This window comes from Pholcus phalangioides, unplaced genomic scaffold, assembly GCF_987345545.1.
Source record: "Pholcus phalangioides strain wild (caught in Gottingen) unplaced genomic scaffold, Ppha-v1.0 ptg000015l_1, whole genome shotgun sequence".
Classification (NCBI taxonomy): Eukaryota; Metazoa; Arthropoda; class Arachnida; order Araneae; family Pholcidae; genus Pholcus; species Pholcus phalangioides.
The window spans coordinates 45,841,819-45,861,610 of record NW_028301608.1 but is presented as its reverse complement, the minus strand read 5'-3'; the positions used below and the strand labels follow the sequence as shown (position 1 = coordinate 45,861,610).

Below are 19,792 nucleotides of genomic sequence, written 5' to 3'. Positions count from 1 at the left end.
TACCTAGCGCCCCTTAAAAAAATAAAAATATATATTCATTTCTACGTTTCTGTGTAATTCTAGATTTGTTTATTTCATGAATCGCGCAGGTCGCCATATTGGTTAACTTGGACACGGTTTGTATGTCCCTCAAGAAAAAGAGAGGGAGATATCACGTGATCCAAAAAAGCCTCATTGAAGAAAACCCGGGCAGCGCCGGGTATTATAGCTAGTACAGTATAAATTACAATATTTATAAAATTTTCTCTTTCTGATACTTATTTTTTTATGGTTTGATTGAATATAAATTACAGAATGTTAGAAAAATAATCTAGCATATGTGTATGTGTATCATTATAAAAAATATTTTCAGCTTCTCTAATTCAATTTACTCACACGTAATAAAAGAATTCTAATAAAAAAAAATCATTAATTTCTGTCAATAACAAATTTTTCTAACTAATTTATAATAAATAAAAAACCATTCACTATTTTTCTCAAATATTTACAACACATGTTATGAAATTAAAACACAAAACGATTCATTATCCCAGATCACATTTAGAGATTACTCTCTAAATTATATCTCGTTACATTCATTAAGTACCAAAAAAAGTCCCTTAATAAGAAAATTTAATCTGGTTTTAATAAAAATTATTGAAGCTAAATCTAAAAAAAAAAAAATCAAAATCTTTTGCTTTCTTTATGAAAGATATACATTTTTAATGAAATGAATAATGAAGAGAATCCTTCAGGAATACGATGTAAGAACGTATTCATCTCCCTAAGGTAAAAAATGTACAGAAAGCACGTACTGTATATAAGTATAAAAAACATTCAATATAGCTAATAACAAACAAGAAACATTCGTATAAACAGGTGAATACTCTTCCCGATATTGGATTTTCGCCCCAATTTCTGATGTTATTTTTACTAGAGAATGGGAATTTAAATGAATTTTTTTTTTTGTGAAATTCTGAATTTATATATTTTGTTAGATTTTTCTCATTTTTGTTGTTATCATCCCCGTGGAATTTGCAGACTCCCTTTTCTTACCAAGAGTACCTGGTGTGTTGTTCGGTTAAATATGTTTTTATGTTTCGTTACGTTTTCAACACGAAGCGTTTGAAGTTTTGAGGGAGGAGCTTTCGAGAGTCTCCCTAAAAATTGTTGTTTTATTGTTATTGTATTTTTCTTCCAAGACTGTTGTATTTTCAACCCAAGGGTATCAAGAGTATGATGCAAGAAATTATTATCAATCAATTTATATTCTCAGGATTTTTCTTCTTTATTGTATATTTTCTAGGAATTCCGTTTCCCGGTCCCTTATTCCCATCGGACGGAGGGAAACCTTGCCGGAGGCGGAAGGCTCGCACGGTTTTCAGCGACCAGCAACTTCACGGCCTAGAAAAAAGGTTCGAGGCCCAGAGGTACCTTTCGACCCCTGAAAGGCTGGAACTTGCGACTGCTTTGAGCCTCTCTGAGACACAGGTAACCCCTTTTTCGCACAGTCATTTAGCGCATAAAATTTTGTTCAGAATCAGAGCTTTTGAGAGAATGCTTAGATACGTTTTGATCGAAACTGACGGAAATTCATAAAACTGGAAGCATTCTTATGTTTATAGCTTCAGCAACACCAATTGAATGTTCTGTGTGTTAGTAAAGATACCCTTTTGAAGTTAGAATACACCGAGTGATGCCTGCGTAAGCAATTGGATGTGCAAATATGTGTGAAAAAGAAAAAGAAAATCAGAATTGTGTGAAGAAAATCCGATTTAACATGGACAAAAATTCTAGTTATAGCTCTGAATTACAGAGTAAAGAGAAAAACGACGTCACGACAGTTTACTGCGAGACAATTCAGCTCTGACGATTAAGCGCAGTGTGACTTGCGTTTTGTAAATAACAATTCCCCCTTTTTCCAGACACTTTAGTTTTTCCCTCTTTCTGCAGAGCTGTTATGAATTTCTAAATAATATTCACATTCAATTCAAACAGATCGCAACTCAGGTCTATAAAAACACATCGCGACCGGGAGTCGAACCTGGGCCCCTCGTTTGCCGGACGAGTGCTCTCACCACTAAGCTACAGAAGATTGGGATGATGGACTTCAACAGTGCTACTGAACGAATTATGCCAGCCCTCAATATCATTGGTTTGCAAAGCCGTCAATAGTGGCGTCGAACTGATTCCATAGTTCTATAGCAAATTTTGGATCACTCCTACGATTTCCTGATGTCGGCTTTCCAATAAAGATGCCTTCGAAATAATTCACAATATCATGTAAATCTTTTTGATTGTCTCTGTAGTATCCTTCAGGGACGATTCGATATGTTCAATATATTTTGTATGACGACGACATATCCCTGTGTCAGAAAATTCCAACCATATCTTATTTTCAAAATCATTTCAAAGCATTTTGAAGGTACGTATGCCAGTTCTACGTTTAGAAAAAATGGGAAGAGAATTGTTATTTACTTAACACAGTTATTACCAAACACAGTCGTTGCGCTGAATCGTCGGCGCTGAATTGTCGAAGATTCAGTAAAGTGATCATGGAAAACCCCCCATTAAAATATTAAAAGTTATACAACAACACTCATTCACAAATTGCCTTTTTTTAACTGCAGTAAACTCAACCCAATGATACAAATATTGTACTTATATAGTATCCTGATAGTAGCCTTCATGGAGGAAGACGAGCATCTCACCACTGCACCACTCGGACGCAGGTTAATACTTGCACTCAGAAAGAGAGAGAGAGAGAGAGAATCTTCTGATTTCAAAATTATATTTAAAAAAAATTAAAAACATAATATGGTGAGTTTTATGTGAATATAAAGGGAAAATGTCTACGCTCTTTTTAGATTATGAACAACTAATGACGCTAGTTTCTCGTTTATGACTAGCTCTTTGGTGAAGAAATGAAAGACATCCAGTTAGCAGAAAGCTTTCTGCGTTCTTTAGTTTCAATGATGTTAGCCTATAAACTCAGAGTGTTCCTGAGCCTACTGTTTGGCGTGGAAACAATTGTGTTACAAGCTAAATGATTAGCTAAAATAAGTGAAACTATGTCCACAGGATTCTGGCGGTGATCTTTCAGTTGGAAGTTCCTTGGAATATGGACTGGTCACCTTTCGGTTAGGATTTTCATAGGATTCAAAACAAGTGGATAGTTTGGAATTTCATAATAAAACAATTCTGTCGACTAAATATTGCAAAATAATTTGATTTCGGTTATTATTGATTATGCAAACAGAAATCGAGATGAGCACAATTGTCCCGAAAAGTGCTGCAGAGTTCATTAAATGTATTTATTTATTGAGTGTAAATTTGCCGCTAATGAATGCGCTCAGCGAAAAATCAGAAATGCCCACTGCCCACAGAAAACTGGACATGTTGGGCACAAAATGTAGGGGAGTCACCGATAAAACTTTTGTGATGGGGGGGGGGATCACGCTTAAAAAATTTGAGGACCACTGATTTATGGCGTATCATTGCTCATCACTTTGCTGAGCAATGGTCAGAATTAAAAGTATAAGCTAAGACAAGGTGTATTTATTCAGTTGTAATATGAGAAAAACCTTGGCATGTTACACAAAAACAGATTAATAACTTGTCCGTGCATGCACAGAGATTCTCGCGTTATAGTAGTACTTGACCACTTTATGATCAAGGACGTAATATTGCGTCCAAACGCCAGTGGAATAAACTCAAACAAGTCTATCTGTCTTCTTTCCTCTCTCCTCACCACCACAAAACTTTATTGCAATCATATAAATGAAGTAGTTCTTTTCATCTCCTTGATGAGGAGGATAAAACTTCTAAGGTGAAATAGGTTGTACTGTATACATGTACATAAGAGGGGAAAGAAAACAGGTAGGTGGGGGTGAAAGAGAAATATTTTTCATATTTACTATCTCTCATCTGTAAGTATTATAGATAAGAGAGTATAGTTATATACTGTTTTCCTCATCTCTGTTTTTCTAACATGCCATTACGTTAGAACAAAGTTATCAAAACTTTTATCGCATTTATCGTCGATTCGTCAAACAGCGATCATCCAAATTCCTCACCAATCGCATATGAGCGATGCGGTTAAAAATAAATTCTAAAGAATATACACAATATTGGCCTGACCTAAAAGCTTCTAATTTACGCTGCTTTTTCTCGCTGTCCCATAAACGTATGTATCTTTCTGTTGAATGGAATCACTAGTATTGAGGTTCTTTGTTATTCCTTGCACCTCTCTGATGTGGTTATGGTCTCTGATGTGGTGGGATTATTATTTTTTTTTGGTCCGACGATTCTTGACTTTTTTCAATCATCGGTCGGGTCAATCTTGTGTTTTTTCGGCTGGTGATCGTCCTCTCTTGAGATTGATTTTCTTTTCCTAGTTGATTTGAAATCAACTTTAAAAATATCTAATCTCGTAAATGCTAGAATAGGAGGCTTTTAACAAGGCGAGATATCTCGTCAACGCCGTTTGAAAGGTTGAATATATGCCGTTAAAAAACTAAATGAAATTTCAAAATGACTATATGTTCAGGACTAAAAATTAGTATTATTTTAATATACATTGATGGAAAAGGAAATGCCAACTCTGAAAATGATGGGTAAACAAAAATTGTGGGTTTGCCCATTTGAAAGATGCCATGTATATAAATTACGATGTTTCGGAATTAGCGGGGCGCTAACAACGGTGCGTTGAATATTCAAACAAAGTTTGCTTTAAAAGCCTGAAAGTTGAATTTATTCCATTGAGCACCGATTATGCAAGCCTAAGACGGGGGAGGGTTCTTCCCGTCATGTATTAGACACATGCGCAGCCTATAATAACCATTTCCAAATCACTTTGGGATGCCCGGGAACAAAAAGAATGAACTTTTACGAAAAATGAATTGGGACATAGTTTGATTTACTTATTGTAAAGAAATAAATAGAATTGCAATTTGTTACCATAATTTAAGTTTACAAGTTTTGAAACTTCATGATGAGTTCATAGAATATATAGAAACAAAACTTTTACAAAAAAAACCCCCACCTCCAACAAATTTGAAATTGAAATTCACAATTTATAAAAAAATCGAATAAATTTCTTTCAAGTTTCAATTTGCTGGATCATCATGAGAACAAACTGCAAGTAAAATTTTTTTTAAAAGGAAATATAATTCGGAAATTCACATGAAACGTTCAGAGAGAGTTGATTTCACGTTTGATGTCCTCCCCTTAAAAAAACCATTATTATCAGTTCTCTTAATTTAGAAGGGCGTTATAGTTCGAACATTAATAAGCAATTTCCGAGAGATAATGAGTTTTTATTACTGATGAACATCATGGAAAATTAAAGATTGAAAAAGAAAAAAAAAATCAATTATAATTTCTGGTGCCGCTTAAGATATTAACTTTTTTTTAATCAGCTTATGGTGGCAGTTTGGTTTTTAATTTCTCTCTAACACTGTTTTACCAAACATTTATGAACTATTAATTAGAAAATTCTAGTATTAATGCGAGCATTCTATATATTTTTTAATTGAAGATTAAATGTTAAGTAAAATATTTAATTATTTTTCCACATTTATACGAGAACTGGTCATGCGGTATAATAATCGGAACAATAATTATTTCAGTGTTTTTAGTTGCGAGACTTTTTTTCGTATTTTCATTTCCAAGAATGAGGATGAAAGAAACATCGATTTTAGAAGTAAAGATGAAAGGAATGGTGGCTAATATTCACACAATAATCGACAGCATAAGAAAATTTAATTCAATATGTAAACGAAAAATTACCGATAGCCACGGACTACTTTGAAATTATTCCAAAAACTTTTGTACTTGGAAATCGCACTTGTTAGAAAAATATGCCACGAGGCTCAAAGATTTTATACGTACAACAATAATAATTAATTAATGATTATTTTGTGACGTAGAAAAAAAATTAAAATTCTGTGTGTGTGTGTGTGAATAACGTACTATAAATTCCATATAGTCTTAGAATATACCGGTATTCATATTCGTGAGTGTGGAAAGAAATAAAATATAATATGAATATGTTATAAAATTATATAGAATTTTTATAATATAACTTATTATATACTACATAAATTGAATATGGTGATTATACTTAATTCCCCTTGCCTCATTTTACTGGTAAATCGTTGATCTTAGAGACATATTTCCAGTTAGAAAAAGTATCCGAATAACGTGCAGAGCTCAGGTACGTCATTCATGTTGCAAGGGGATGCATAGTTATTAAAATAAGAAAATAAACTTTTTTTATGAGCACAATGTCCTCAAAAACAAAATTAGGAAGTTTTTGCCCAGTCTGTCTTGAGGACAACAAAGAAAATTACACGTTTCTGAGTGCAATATTCGCCGATAAATTTTTTAATTATGAAGAACAACATAAATGAGGAAAAGAAGCGTTGTCCGTTACTTTTTGCTGTTCTTCACCAACTTTTCTCCGATTATTCAAACCAAATACCTCAGTGAATATTGCTCTTAGAAACACGGGTGTTTTTTTTATTGACCTCAGAAAAGGCAGGGCAATAACTTTCTTGGGTTAATAATTGAGTTTTTGACTTATCTATATAATAAGTTATTCTTTTTATTTTTGTTAACTATACAACCCCTCGCAACATGAGTGAGTGATGTAACTGAGTGCTATACGTTACTCGGATAGTTTTTTAAATTGGAAATATGTCTCCATGATCAAAGGTTCGCCAGTAAAAGGCGACAAAGGAAATTACGTAATCACCCCGTATACAGTCCTATAATGCTTTTACACAGACGACGATGCTTATTAGAATAATAATATAATGTTTTCATTCGGGTATTGATATTCTTTTCATGAAGTACGGAACGGACTAATATCATAACATGAGAAAAAGTTCGTTTATAATGATCAGGACTTTGATTTTTATGATACTTTATTGTCGTCGAAATTTTTTTATTTTCTCATATTTTGAATTTAAGTTTGAACCAGACTCATTTCTTCCGTATGAGTTAAAGTTACCGTTATCAATTTACAAGGGGTCAGAAGGCTCCATTGTTAACAAAAAATTTCCGTACTCGATTCACAATGTCCTAATACGGCCGTAATAGCCTCTGTGATTCATGCACGTGTAGCGCTTCTTTTGCAATTTCTTTCTCATAATGATCAGGTGTGTAAGATAAAAAAAACTCCCTTTCTTCAGTTCATGGTCAGTTTCTCTCAACTGACCACATTCACAGTTCCTCGGCCAGAAGATTTTCCCAAGGGAATTTATAGTAAGTACCATGCAATATAAAACGTATTGTAATGGAAAGTATCGTAATCCACAATGCACATTAGACAGTTCATTTGAATTCGTCACACTTTCTGAATAAAGAAAAAGATCTTAAGCTTAAAGAGGAAAAAGTCCTTTTCAGAACTGAGAAAAAATTCATGGTTGAACATAAGGAAACCTGTTATGTGGGAAAGAGAAATGCAGTTGTCCCGTTTCCATACGTCATGTTCGACAGAACGGAACATACGTATGGAAACGTGCTTACGACCAGTTTTTTTTCCGATCTACAGGGGGATTATAATTAGTCTTCGCGTGTACTCTGGGTAGTTTTTCTCAAAAACTGCTTATCCGAATATAACGGAATTTTTAGGATATCTTAATGAGACCATGGGGAAGAGATATTTATGAAATATAAAAAATAGTTCAATTTTCGATCACCAGGTGAAAAGTGGCGTTTTTTATTGAATCCCACCCCACTCGACCCATATAGCGTATATACAAAGCTTCAATGGAATAGGTTCTCCGTTACGGAGCTACTAAGGTCGGAGTAGTGTCAATATACTGAAACTACTTGGACCTATGTAGCGCCCGTTCGGGGGGACGTATTCCATTGAAACTTGGTATATACGCTATCTATAAGTATATACACCTTGGTAAAATGAAATAAAAAGCGCCATTCTTTCACCTGGTGATCAAAAATTGAACTATATTTTTTGTTTCACAAATCTCTCTCTCCCCATGGTTTCATTGAGATATCCTAAAAATTTGTCTGTATTCGGATTAGCTGTTTCTGAGAAAAACTACTCAGAGTACGGGGACTTTGATTATAATCACTCTGTAGTTATCAATTGGTTATTGTTAGTAGAAACCCCCGAGTCTCGATGTGATCACATTAAGTGGCGTGCACTGATTATATTGTGCTTCTTTTCACACTTACGGATATACCAAGGTATTAAATTCAAATGAATTATGAACAGAGTTAATGCAAACTGTTATCATTATTATTATTGAATCAATTATTTCTCCTTAAGGGTTGCTATAATTGTCTTGCGGAAAATTAGCCACTTCTTTTGTGCTCCGAGAACAGTGAATATCAGAACAGTATACCGGACACACACATTTCGAGCTGTGTTTTATAATCATGGGTGCACAATCTTTCAAGTCCGCGAGCTAAATACGCGGTGATTCTGTTATTCGCGGGCCATAAACCTTGTATATGACTTGGGTGACTCTATGACTCGTATTTTAGGAGACATTCCCGTAATTTTGGTTCTCCCAATTTCTATTATATATATGAGTGCCCCGTTTTTATCTTTATTTTCAAAGATCTCTAACTTTCGAAATCAAAAATTACGATTATTTTCATGACTTATAGATTATTATATTGATAATTAATATATGATAATTGTGACTACATCAGAATTAATTAGTCATATTCATCCAATATAATTATGTCCCATATTTGACGAATATATACGCTATCTTGGTATATAAATTTGTCAAATTGGTCTTGGTGAATTAAATTTTCATCCATCATGACTCATGACAAGTAGGAGCCCTCTATTCCCGCCATTCGCAATTTCTCAGTAATTTTTTCAATATTTGGCCAATTTTAATTGCTTTTTAAACTTTTTTTGGCCTTTACTTGAGTTGGCATCTTCCCTGCCTTTGACAATTTTTTTTGCTGTAAGTGGAAACTTTGTTTTTTGCCTTTGACAAATGTTTTGGCTGAAACTGGCACTTTTAATTGTATTTTTTCAATTTTTTCAGATTTTATTGGGAAATCTTATTTGCTTTGACAATTTTCTTTGTCTGGTATTAGCAACTTGCCTTTGACAATTTTTTTTGCTGAAATTGGTACCTTCACTTGCCTTTTACAGTTTTCTTAGCTCAAACTGGTAATTACATATCCGTCTTTGACACCTTTCTCTCTAACTGGCAGCTTTATTTGCCCTCGAATATATTTTTGCAATTAATAGCAATAACCCATATGCATCGCTATATCACGTACTTTTATGAAGGAAATGTGGTCAGCCTAGGCATTTATCGTGTTATGTGCATTGATGCTTTTTTACAGAAACACCTTTCGTTGGTCGGTTGGAACCTCTTTGCGGGCCGCATTTTGCTCACGGGCCAGAGGTTGTGTACCCCTGATCTAGAACATTAAAATGAATGATTACGTTAGTTATTGTAATTTAATGCTTTAATCGGTAATGTAGCAGTCATTCTCATTACGAATTGATCATCATTACGGCTCAGATTTTTATGACCTAAAGATCTTAGAAATATGTAATCATTTATGACCTAAAAAACATAACAATGTGCCTTATAATATTTATTTCCGTTATTTTATTTCTTTTTCAGTTATTGTTTTTCTTATCTTATTAAGTTGAAAAATAAACCAAAAAAAAGAAAAAAAAGAAAATGGTCGCTCTTTAGCTTTGCAATTAAAATTCTCTTATCAAATGCAAATGAAACCACGCCTACTTTATGCGTAATAACTGGCCTTTCGTAAGCTCTGGAATCCCACTTAATTTTTTAGAGACGCAGTTACAAAAAAAGCTTCCAGATTAAAAAAAAAAACTGTTCAGTTTCTTCTTGTAAATATTTATAGAAATTACTAGGCAAAAAACGATTTTAAAATTCGTGAAAAATTACCAGATGTAGCAATATTGGAAGAAGGCTTGTAAGAAAGTAGACGTATGATTACTGCAATCTCGTTGATTGTATCGTGAAGCTGAACTGCAATGGTGCCGCACACTAAATCGGTTTTGTGCTGGAACTTTCATGTTTAATAAAATAAGATACAATCACAATCGGTGGTATAATCGGTCCTTCTCTTTTTTTTAAACCGAGCACAACTCCGGTATACGTCATTGGGCAGGCAGTTCGCTATAGTTTTACCTCCTTTCAGCGGTAAGTGATTGGTGCCGAAAGTGTGTGCATGCCTATACCTAACTGATACTTAATATACCTAGGGTTACCAACGGTCCTCTTTTAAGAGGACATGTCCTCCTTTTCAATGTCATTTCAATCATCCTCATAGGGTTCGGAAAATTCACCCTTTTGTCCTCATTTTCTGGTTCTGGAATTTTTTTTTTTTCTGGGGGAAATTTTTTTCTTATTTTGAAACATATTGTTCTTAATTGATATGATTGTTTTGTGTTTCGTCCCCACATACATTCCGCAAGAGCCGCCGAAATTCCCGGAATGTTTTCTGTTTCTGGTTTTTTTAGCAGTTCCGTTTTAGATTTGGGGAGAAATTATTGTTGTGGCCATTAAAATTATTGTTGTGGGCAGAATAGTGGCGTCATCTATTGTGAAATTTACGAAAAGTGACTTTACTGAGAATGCGCTCGCAGGCGTCCTCCTTTCTCAGTTTTCGAATCTGGTAACCCTAAATATACCTAACCATTTGCGCGCGTATCTACCCTTTTGGAGCGAAGTAGGCAAAACATTCCCTGAACGTGTTAAAGCAATGGGGCATTACAAAATACGAGACCTATACATTCCGTTATTTTTTTTCACATTTTGGCCAATAACTATGTATATATATAATATATAAATACTTTCGTTCAAGAAAAATACTATTTTTTTAAAAGTTTATATAAGACGTTATATAATATAAAACCCCGTGCGCACTTAACTTGTGAAAAACCGAAGTTTATTTCCATCTTCCTTTAATTTTCCTCATCGGTTGGTGCAATTATAGGCAGAACACGATATCACCATTTCTATACGTGCAGATGGACAACTATACTAATAAATTATATGAAAACAACGGAAAAAATTACTGAAGATGGAAGTTTCCCCATAGTTTACGTACTGAAATCGGCAATGTTTTGCCTACTCCGGTCCGTCACGCTCACTTTTGTGTTCCCCCGCATCGGCTCGCGCACATCCTTGTTATTGTATAGGGAGTCTTCACTCCAGTTTCTATATAGCTCAGTGGATACAAATGACCACAAAAAATATCTATTGCCTGTAAATTACTAAAATATGTCCGATCGGTCAAAAAGGCTTAAAATAGTAGAAAATGCCCAAAGTATGACCTGTAATAAAAAAATATGGCATGTGTCATAAAAATCCGAGCCTCAGTCATCACACGTTCCAGAGCATATTAAGTTATCACAAATCTAATATTTTTTTCTGAGAAGTTATTAGAGTATATTGAATGTGAATACCTATAGAACCCATACTGGAATATCTGCACATAGGTTGGGTAACATAATTTGAGATACATTTTAATTATTTTCATAGGAAATTTAAATAAAGGCCATCGGAAATGAGAGAAGATGAAGAAACAAAAAAAAAAAAAAAAAAAAAAAAAAAAAAAAAAAAAAAAAAAAAACAAACAAACAAGAGCAGAACGTGATACGAATGAAACCTTTTAACAGTAATTGCGGTGGAGAGAATTTTCTTTCTGTTACATAAGAGAGAGAGAGAGAGAGAGAGCCTCGTTATTTCTACAAATGAGAAAGACTTAACGACGAAATGGCCGGGATGCGGGAGCAATTAAGTGACACATTTCGCCCTTTCCATCGTTTCTACCTGCAATACTCAACTTACAGACGAATGTGCTCGTAATCCAACACGTAATCTCTCTCTCTCTGTTCATCGTCACAGCGTTAATCACCGCGTAAGGATTCGGGTTCGATGCCTGCCTTCGTTCTTAGCTGCTTGTGGTTTGAGGAGAAGAGAGCCGTTCAGTCGAATGGTGCGAAGCGAGAGCCCGGGGCTAGGTTCATTAGCTCATTCCTAAGTTAACGAGCAAAAGTCTTAATTCGTGAAATAATTTATTCCTGCCGATTCGGTGAGACACATGACGAGATTTCTCATTATCTCTTTCTCTGTGTCTCATTGTCTTTATCCGTCCCTCCCTTTGCTCATTTGTGAGATTTTAGAAAATAATGATTCTGATATTAGAGCTATGGACAGAATTTGTCTAAAAGTCTTATAAAAAAAACCTACTGCAATTACTTTAAATGTAGTCGTTAAGATCTCAAAATTATTTACCACATAAATTTTTCTGTATGTAATCTATTTGATTAAAAGGAATGAAATTTTCGTCGTATTACAAAAATCCGGTTTTAGTGTGGATTGAGAAAATAGAAACTAAATCTATATATATATATATATATATATATATATATATATATATATATATATATATATATATATATATATATATATATATATATATATAGATAAGCCCAAGGAAACCGGTAAACCTATAATTTACCGAAGAGAGCTGGTTGAAAATCCGATAAATATTACTATTAAACCACTCATGCACTTCGTCCATATTCGTCTGCAGAACTTCTAACGAATTGGTACATGTTGGAATGAGTGTGCACGTGTTGTGAATCTAACGTGAGGTTTTCTTAAACTGTTATGTGCTTGCTTGTTATAGTGCTGAGCCGAAAAATACTCTTGAATGTTGTTATTTTGGCTTTTTACTGAATCAATTAGTTAATAAAGGGTTTTTTACCCAGTGTATCAAAAACAGGGGCGTGCGCAGGATGCACCATTGAACAGAACACACCGGGTTTTGGGTAAGGAGTGCGAAACGAATATCAAATTAACCTTAGAAAAGCCGTTTAAACCAACAGAAATTTATTAAGATAGCATATAAAGGTATTTTCTTTCGATATTTTAATTGTTTTATGAAGATATTTAAAAATATTTCTGATTGTTTATCGTCTAGGGGAATACACGGGCCTTCCGAGGTCCTCCTAGCATAAATCTTTGGTTTGGGCATTCTAAATACGTCAGCATTTGAGACGGATTTGGAAAATGATTAATAAAGCGTCTTTATGATTGTTGGGAGGGGGTGGGTGGGGGGGGGGTTGAGTGCTAACTAGAAAGTATACGTATCAATCAAATCATGTTGAGATAAGCAAAGTGTTTATATTTATTTTACCCTGAAGTTTGTCGAGTTATGTATGTAAAAAGTTTTGATTTTTTGTTGTCATTCTAATTGTTAAAATTTATACTAAAAGATAATAAGACGATTATTGCATGAAAAAACATCTATGATAAAAAAATATAGTCTAATTAAATTAATATAAGTGAAAAATTCCAGAAATTAGTTGTAATCAGGAAAGCAGTTACTCGTAAAATCAAGATTTTTTGTTATTTCCTGACAAAAATGAAAAAAAAAAAAAATGTTTTTGGAATACATTAAGCACATCATCTTCCAATTGCGTATAAAATTATATTTAATGTAGAATATGTTTGCGCTTTCCTCATCAGATGGTATTGAAATATTTTTTCCGATTAACCACAGAGTGAATCGCGCAATATTTCAGAATATGATTCTGTTTATACGTTTCTACACAAATTATTATAGTTCCTTGTAGTCTCAAAATAGTATATTAATTGCAAAAAAGGTCAGTATTCCAAAATTATTCTATATTCTCTACAAAACTTTACGCCACCTAAACATATATTGATGTTGCAGACACACAGTATTTCTATGTATAGGCCTATGTTATGTATCTGCTTTAACTTCAATTTACGCAAGCTCAAGAAGCCATTAGTGATTGTTTCCCCTAAGGGTCTATGGATCCAATCTTTGAAAACCACCAATAGTAACTCACATTATTATAGGCATATTAAAAAAATTAATGATTTAAAAAAAGTAATTTTTTTGAATTTTTCTTTTGGAATCTAAAAAAAATATTCACTTGGAGTTCGAGAGAGAGAGAGAGAAACATACTTCTATATAGATCCCAAACATTTTACTAGAGCGAGAAATAGATACATTGAAACCTCGCTGCAACGAGAAATCCCTCTAAAACGATATTTTTTTATATATTGTTTGGAATTGCCTTATTCTAATGTTAAACTCTTCTCGATAAAACGATATACTTTTACTCCGATAAATCCTCTATAACGATATTTTTTTACGAGATTTCGAAACTGTTACAACGATATTTTTTATATTTCCATCAAAAGCACATATAATGCATTTTTAAAATCTTCACCAGTTTTTGTCTTTCGAAGGTATCTAATAGCGCATCGGTATTTTGCTCTAACTATCCTCCGAAAGTGTTGATAAAGTATGAAGTTGCCGTGAACCTACTTTCTGTGTAGTATACGAAAGTGTTGTGGAGTAAATTATTTTATTGTTTTAAACAACTAACTGAATTTTATTCATCAATAAATCAATCACAATTTTTTGCTGTGAAAAAACGCTAACAAATGCATTTTCTATTGTTACTAAGAACGCTAATTTAGAAGAGGTGCCAACAACAGCATAAATTTAAAGGTGCCTGATGATAACGCTATCTCTCGATATAACTGAAGTATAACTACTCTACAACGATTTTTTTTCTTGGTCCGCAGAGTATCGTTGTAACGAGGTTTCACTGTAATACAATTTTGTAACAATCACAAATGATATAATTAATTAATATAATTAAATCACATTCACGTATCAGCCGTGAAATTGTTAATAACTATGCTTCGTAAACAAGTTTGGCTCTTAGAAAAATCACGCGTGTTCATAGTATTCCATGGCTGATAGCTACTACGAGTGTAGAATAGATTTTGCAACCAGACGCTTTCTCCGAAGTACATCAGCTCCACTGTAAACATTTAAACGAAATGAAACCTTTCGTTGTTGTTCAAATGTTTTTACTATCAGCAGTGCAGTAGATTTCTTGTGGAAGAGAAAATATGCAATGTGTGTGACATGAACAACGTGACATACGAGAGATAATTTTCCAACATGATGGCATATAGGTGATTAAATAAATTTCAATGTATGTTAAATGCGTCCAACATATATAGTAGAGTCCATTATAACGACAGCTTTCAGTTGCGGGAAAATTGTCGTTATAACGGACTTCTCGTTATAAGTGGATGTTTTTTGTAACATTAGCTCTTTGACAATCAACGGGAAATCACTCGTTATAGCGAGATTGTCGTTATAAGCCATACTCGTTATAGCCGACTTTTACTGTATATGTTACGGTAAATGTAATAAATCGGTTATTATACACTATGCATTATGCATACTTACCAATCGTCTTGGTAAGTGTGATAAATGTATCACTTTTACCGGTGAATATGCATAATACCCATCCGTTGTTGGTAAATTGGATAAATGCTGAAAACGTTATCACTTTTAGCGGTGATAGTGTATATTAACCAAGTGTCGTTGGCAGAGACGGATTTAACAACGGGCGCACCTGGCGCGCGCCCGTTGCCCCGACTTCTAAAGGGCCCCTCAAGATCCAAAATTAACATTATTTTCTAATTTAAGGGACCCAATATTCTCTTTTACTCCGGAGGCCTCGACCTACTTAAATCCGCCACTGGTCATAGGTAAATTTGAAAAATACTTGAAACTTATCGCTTTTATCTGTGATTATGCATAATATCTTCGTGTAATTGCTGAATTTATTAACAAAAAAAATCCAAATGAGTCTAGTATGTGTGATGAATGTAGTATCAGCCCCCGATTTAATGATAAAAAGTTTTACGAAAGTGCCCCTGATAAATTATAATGATACAATGCATGTATAAATTATCATGTATTACGATTTATCATGCTCACTAACGACGCGACGCTTGGGCATTATGCATAATTGCCGAAAATGTGATAATTTTTTAGCATTTATTATATTTACCAAAGACGATTGTGTACTGTTCATAATCGCCGGTAAACGTGATTAATTTAGGGAAATTGATCAAACTCACCAAAATGCTCGGCAATTTAGCATAATAACCGGATTTATCACATTTAACTTAACGGCGCCGAAAGGTAAATATAATTACCGTATTTACTCGCATATAGGATGATGTCGCATATAATACAAGACATGATTTTAGAGAGAAAAATAATTAATAACTAAATTTATTAATTCAAATTCATCATTTCGTGTATTCACAGATGATAGATAAGATTACTTAGTACTGATAGTACTAAGATTTTTAGTGCAAGATGACGCAAATGCAGGGAGACGTAATTCAAGCCAAAATTATCCGAAAAAAAAAAAAAAAAAAAATTGAAGATTATTTTCACTCCTCCCCAAAATTTTGAAGGTAATTTGTAAAAAGAGGGGAATATTTTTCATGAAAAATAAATTACTAGATTTCAAAAAAAATTGGAAGGATTATTTTAGCTCCTCAGTGAAATTTGGAGGAGTAAAATTGAATTTTAGTGAATTCAATCTCTCTCTCTCTCTCTCTCTCATTAGTTTTCGATTATTTTATCGATAAATTTTTGATATTTTTATCAATCAATTTTCGATTTTTTTATCGATCGATTTTCGATTTTTTTATTGATTAATTTTCGATTTTTTTTATCGATTAATTTTCGATTTTTTTATTGATTAATTTTCAAATTTTCAATTACTTCACTCTCTGATTATTGAATTTTCAATAAATCCCGAAATATCATTTTCGATCAGTCGAAATTTTTGTTAATTCTTGAGTAATTACTTACATCGATTCCAATTTTTCCTTTACTTTTTTTTGTCTTTTAGTGATATTTTTTGTTTAATATTCGCTCGTGCATATATGACGACTTAGGTTATTGAAGCAGTGAAAACTGAATGAAAACCTCGTCCTATATACGCGAGTAAATACGATAGCTTAAAATTTTCAAAAACTGAATTCTGTTTGTTTATTTCTAAAAAAAACAGGTCAAAACATGGTTCCAAAACCGCCGAATGAAACACAAGAAACAGATGAGGAAGGTGACAGAGGACTCGAAACATAATGATCCGAATAGGAGGACTCCTGGGAGACTTTCGGATGATATGCATAGTTTGGTCGGTAGAAGCGAAGACGACAGCTTCCCTGAACCAGACGTAGACGTTGTAGGCGAAGGAGAACAATGACTAGGCCACTCGGCTTGGCCTGATACAGTGGAAAGCAAAGCTGAAACTTATTGCAACGATGTAGCAAGAAGGAGAAGTGACTACTTCGATAACTTCGGCTACGAAATGCAATTTTCTTCAATCGAGAAATGACGGAATTTGAACTGGAAACTGCAAAAGAACAGAAAGTAAATTTTTCCAGTTTTTTTGCTTCATAACATTTTTCCTGCATCGGAAATGAATGTTTAACGACTAACTTTCAGAAGTAGTAGTGATTTTGAGAACGAGACGTAGTGTACATAATGAATGCACGTGAGTGAATTTGAAAGAAGAACTAATATAAACGATTCGATTGTTTCATTCATAAATGCCCGGTTGAAATTTCACAACGCATCAATTGATAGAAACTTATTAAAGAAATTGTATGAGTTGTATTACTTGATATTGTCAAATTCTCAGACAAATATAAAAACAAGTATTGTATCCAATTTTTGCTGCATTTTTTTCCTTTTAAAAGAATTTGTTTAGAATGCAAACTATTGTATTTCTAATTTATACTTAATTTCCTATTTACAGTTAGGAACTCACTTCAAGCTTTTTAAATCAGAAAATTCTCCCAGTATCATTAAAAATTTGTCAATTTTTTTTTGATGGAAATAGCTTTGATTTTATTTTAAAACTCTTTATACTTCCAAGCTTATGATCTTACGATTTTTATAATATGGTTTATTTTTTATTCTACGTATTTTTTTTTCAAAGTGAAGCGACTTTCCTCTTATGCAAACTGACATTTATTGCTTTACTCTATTCGCAACATTTTCCAGAGCTGGACGTAGTTTGTGCGGCTTTTTTTTTTCCGAATTTTTGAAGAGCCGTTATCGTTTATTGAATTTCGAAACTCTCGTTGAAGGCTGAAGAGAATCGAAATATGTGGACTCGAATAATATTTTCCAGTATGAAAGTTGGTTGATGGGCACACACACTGAAAGTACTTTCTTTTAAGTTTAGTCTAAATTATAATTTAATGTATTGGAGAAATATAGGTCACGATTTCATATGGTTCTAATTTCCAATATTAATAACCTTTACCTCGGCATACTAGAAATAAATATACCTAACTGTAAAATGTAATGTATTTCGTCTTTTAATAAGTAGAATATCTTCCGATTTTCAGCAGGTGGAAAGCAAAGGAGTAAACAGAAAAGTTTGAAAAAAAGAACTTGTTCAATATGTGTTCAAGATATTGTCCATGATATTTCAAATACAAATACAAACACAAAGGCCACAACAGGCAAAATGCCCAGTGAGGTGGCTGAAAAAAGAGATCTCAAATATAATCATAATACATGAACTCAATATAAAAGAATATATCCCGAAAGAAGAAAACGAATAATGAATATTATATAATACATTGCCCGTAGAAAATACTATGGTTGTCTAAGTATGAATAGCTTCTCGATATATCCCACTATGTTTATCGTACTTCTTTTCAAACGTGCCAATTGTGTTGGAATTAACGACCCACGAAGAAAATTTATTCCAAGAATTGACATTTAATTAAAAAAAAATTCCCTGCGACACCACAACCTGGAATCATCCCTTACTAAACGATACTGGTGTCCGCTTGTCGAAATAGTTCATTGACGGGGTATTAATTACTCATGTTCCATCCTATCCATCTCGTTGAAAATTTGAAACACTTCGATCATTTCCCCACAACAACTGCGTTCTTCCAATGTAAACATATCCAAGAAATCAATTCTTTCTTTTGCATGACTAGTAGTGATTGTTACAGCCAAGAGCACGCATTCATTTGGATACCTACACATCAATTAACTGGAATTAATTAAGGGTTGTCACGACCCCGAAAGCAGATTTTTCAAAAACTACTTACAAATGCAAAATTTTGTGTCAATCGGTTAATTTGTTCTTTCAAAATAACAGAGAGAAGTAGTAAATTATAGTGTAAATGTATACAAGAAAAAACACTTTGAACGTGATTTTCTCGGATTGCAGTAAAAAAAAAGCACTACTGCATCAAAATTCTGAAATTTTGCAAAAATGTTTGTTCGACATTTGTTAGTAAAATGAATCTACAATTTTGCAATTAGCCAATGGAAAGTGTTTTTTAAAAAACATGTTAAATTCGGATTTTTGAAATTTATCTTTTTCAAACTTTAAATCTTGAAAAATTCATAAAATGCTAAAAAAAAAAAATAGATATCCAAGTTCGAGGTTAATTTTACTAACACATGTTGAATAAACATACCTGCAAAGTTTCAGAATTTTTGGCGCTGCTGTTTTTTTAAATCTCACAAATGAGCTCAAAAACTACAATCGTTTTTCTTGCATACATTTGCACTACAATTTATTATTTCTTTCTTTTATTTTGAAAGAACAAATTAACCGATTGACACGATTTTTTGCATTTGATTTTGTCAGTTGAATGAAATATTTTTTGAAATCATTTTTGAAAAATTGACTTCAGAGGCGGAGGGGGGGGGGGCCTTGACACCCCTCAACTGAAACTGATGTTCGTGAAACTGAATCATTGAAACTGATGTTCGTGAAACTGAATCATTGAAACTGATGTTCAAGATATTGTAATATTTAAAAATTGTGCTTATATTTCACATAGTTATGAGATAGGATAAACATTTTAGTTTTATTTTATTTAATATTATTTGATTTTTTTCAATATTTTCACTGCTT

At 33.2% G+C, this 19,792-nt stretch overlaps 1 protein-coding gene across 1 annotated transcript in view; it reads left to right on the top strand.

The window, feature by feature from the left end:
• The window catches only part of LOC149076097 (brain-specific homeobox protein homolog), a 37,566-nt gene extending 20,100 nt beyond the window's left edge, over positions 1 to 17,466 (top strand). The window contains exons 2-3 of the mRNA XM_089245491.1: positions 1,286 to 1,470; positions 16,904 to 17,466. Coding sequence (XP_089101617.1) covers positions 1,286 to 1,470; positions 16,904 to 17,101 — 383 coding nt within the window. The 3' untranslated portion in view covers positions 17,102 to 17,466. The remainder of the gene's footprint in view (positions 1 to 1,285; positions 1,471 to 16,903) is intronic.
• The last annotated feature ends 2,326 nt before the right edge of the window (positions 17,467 to 19,792 follow it).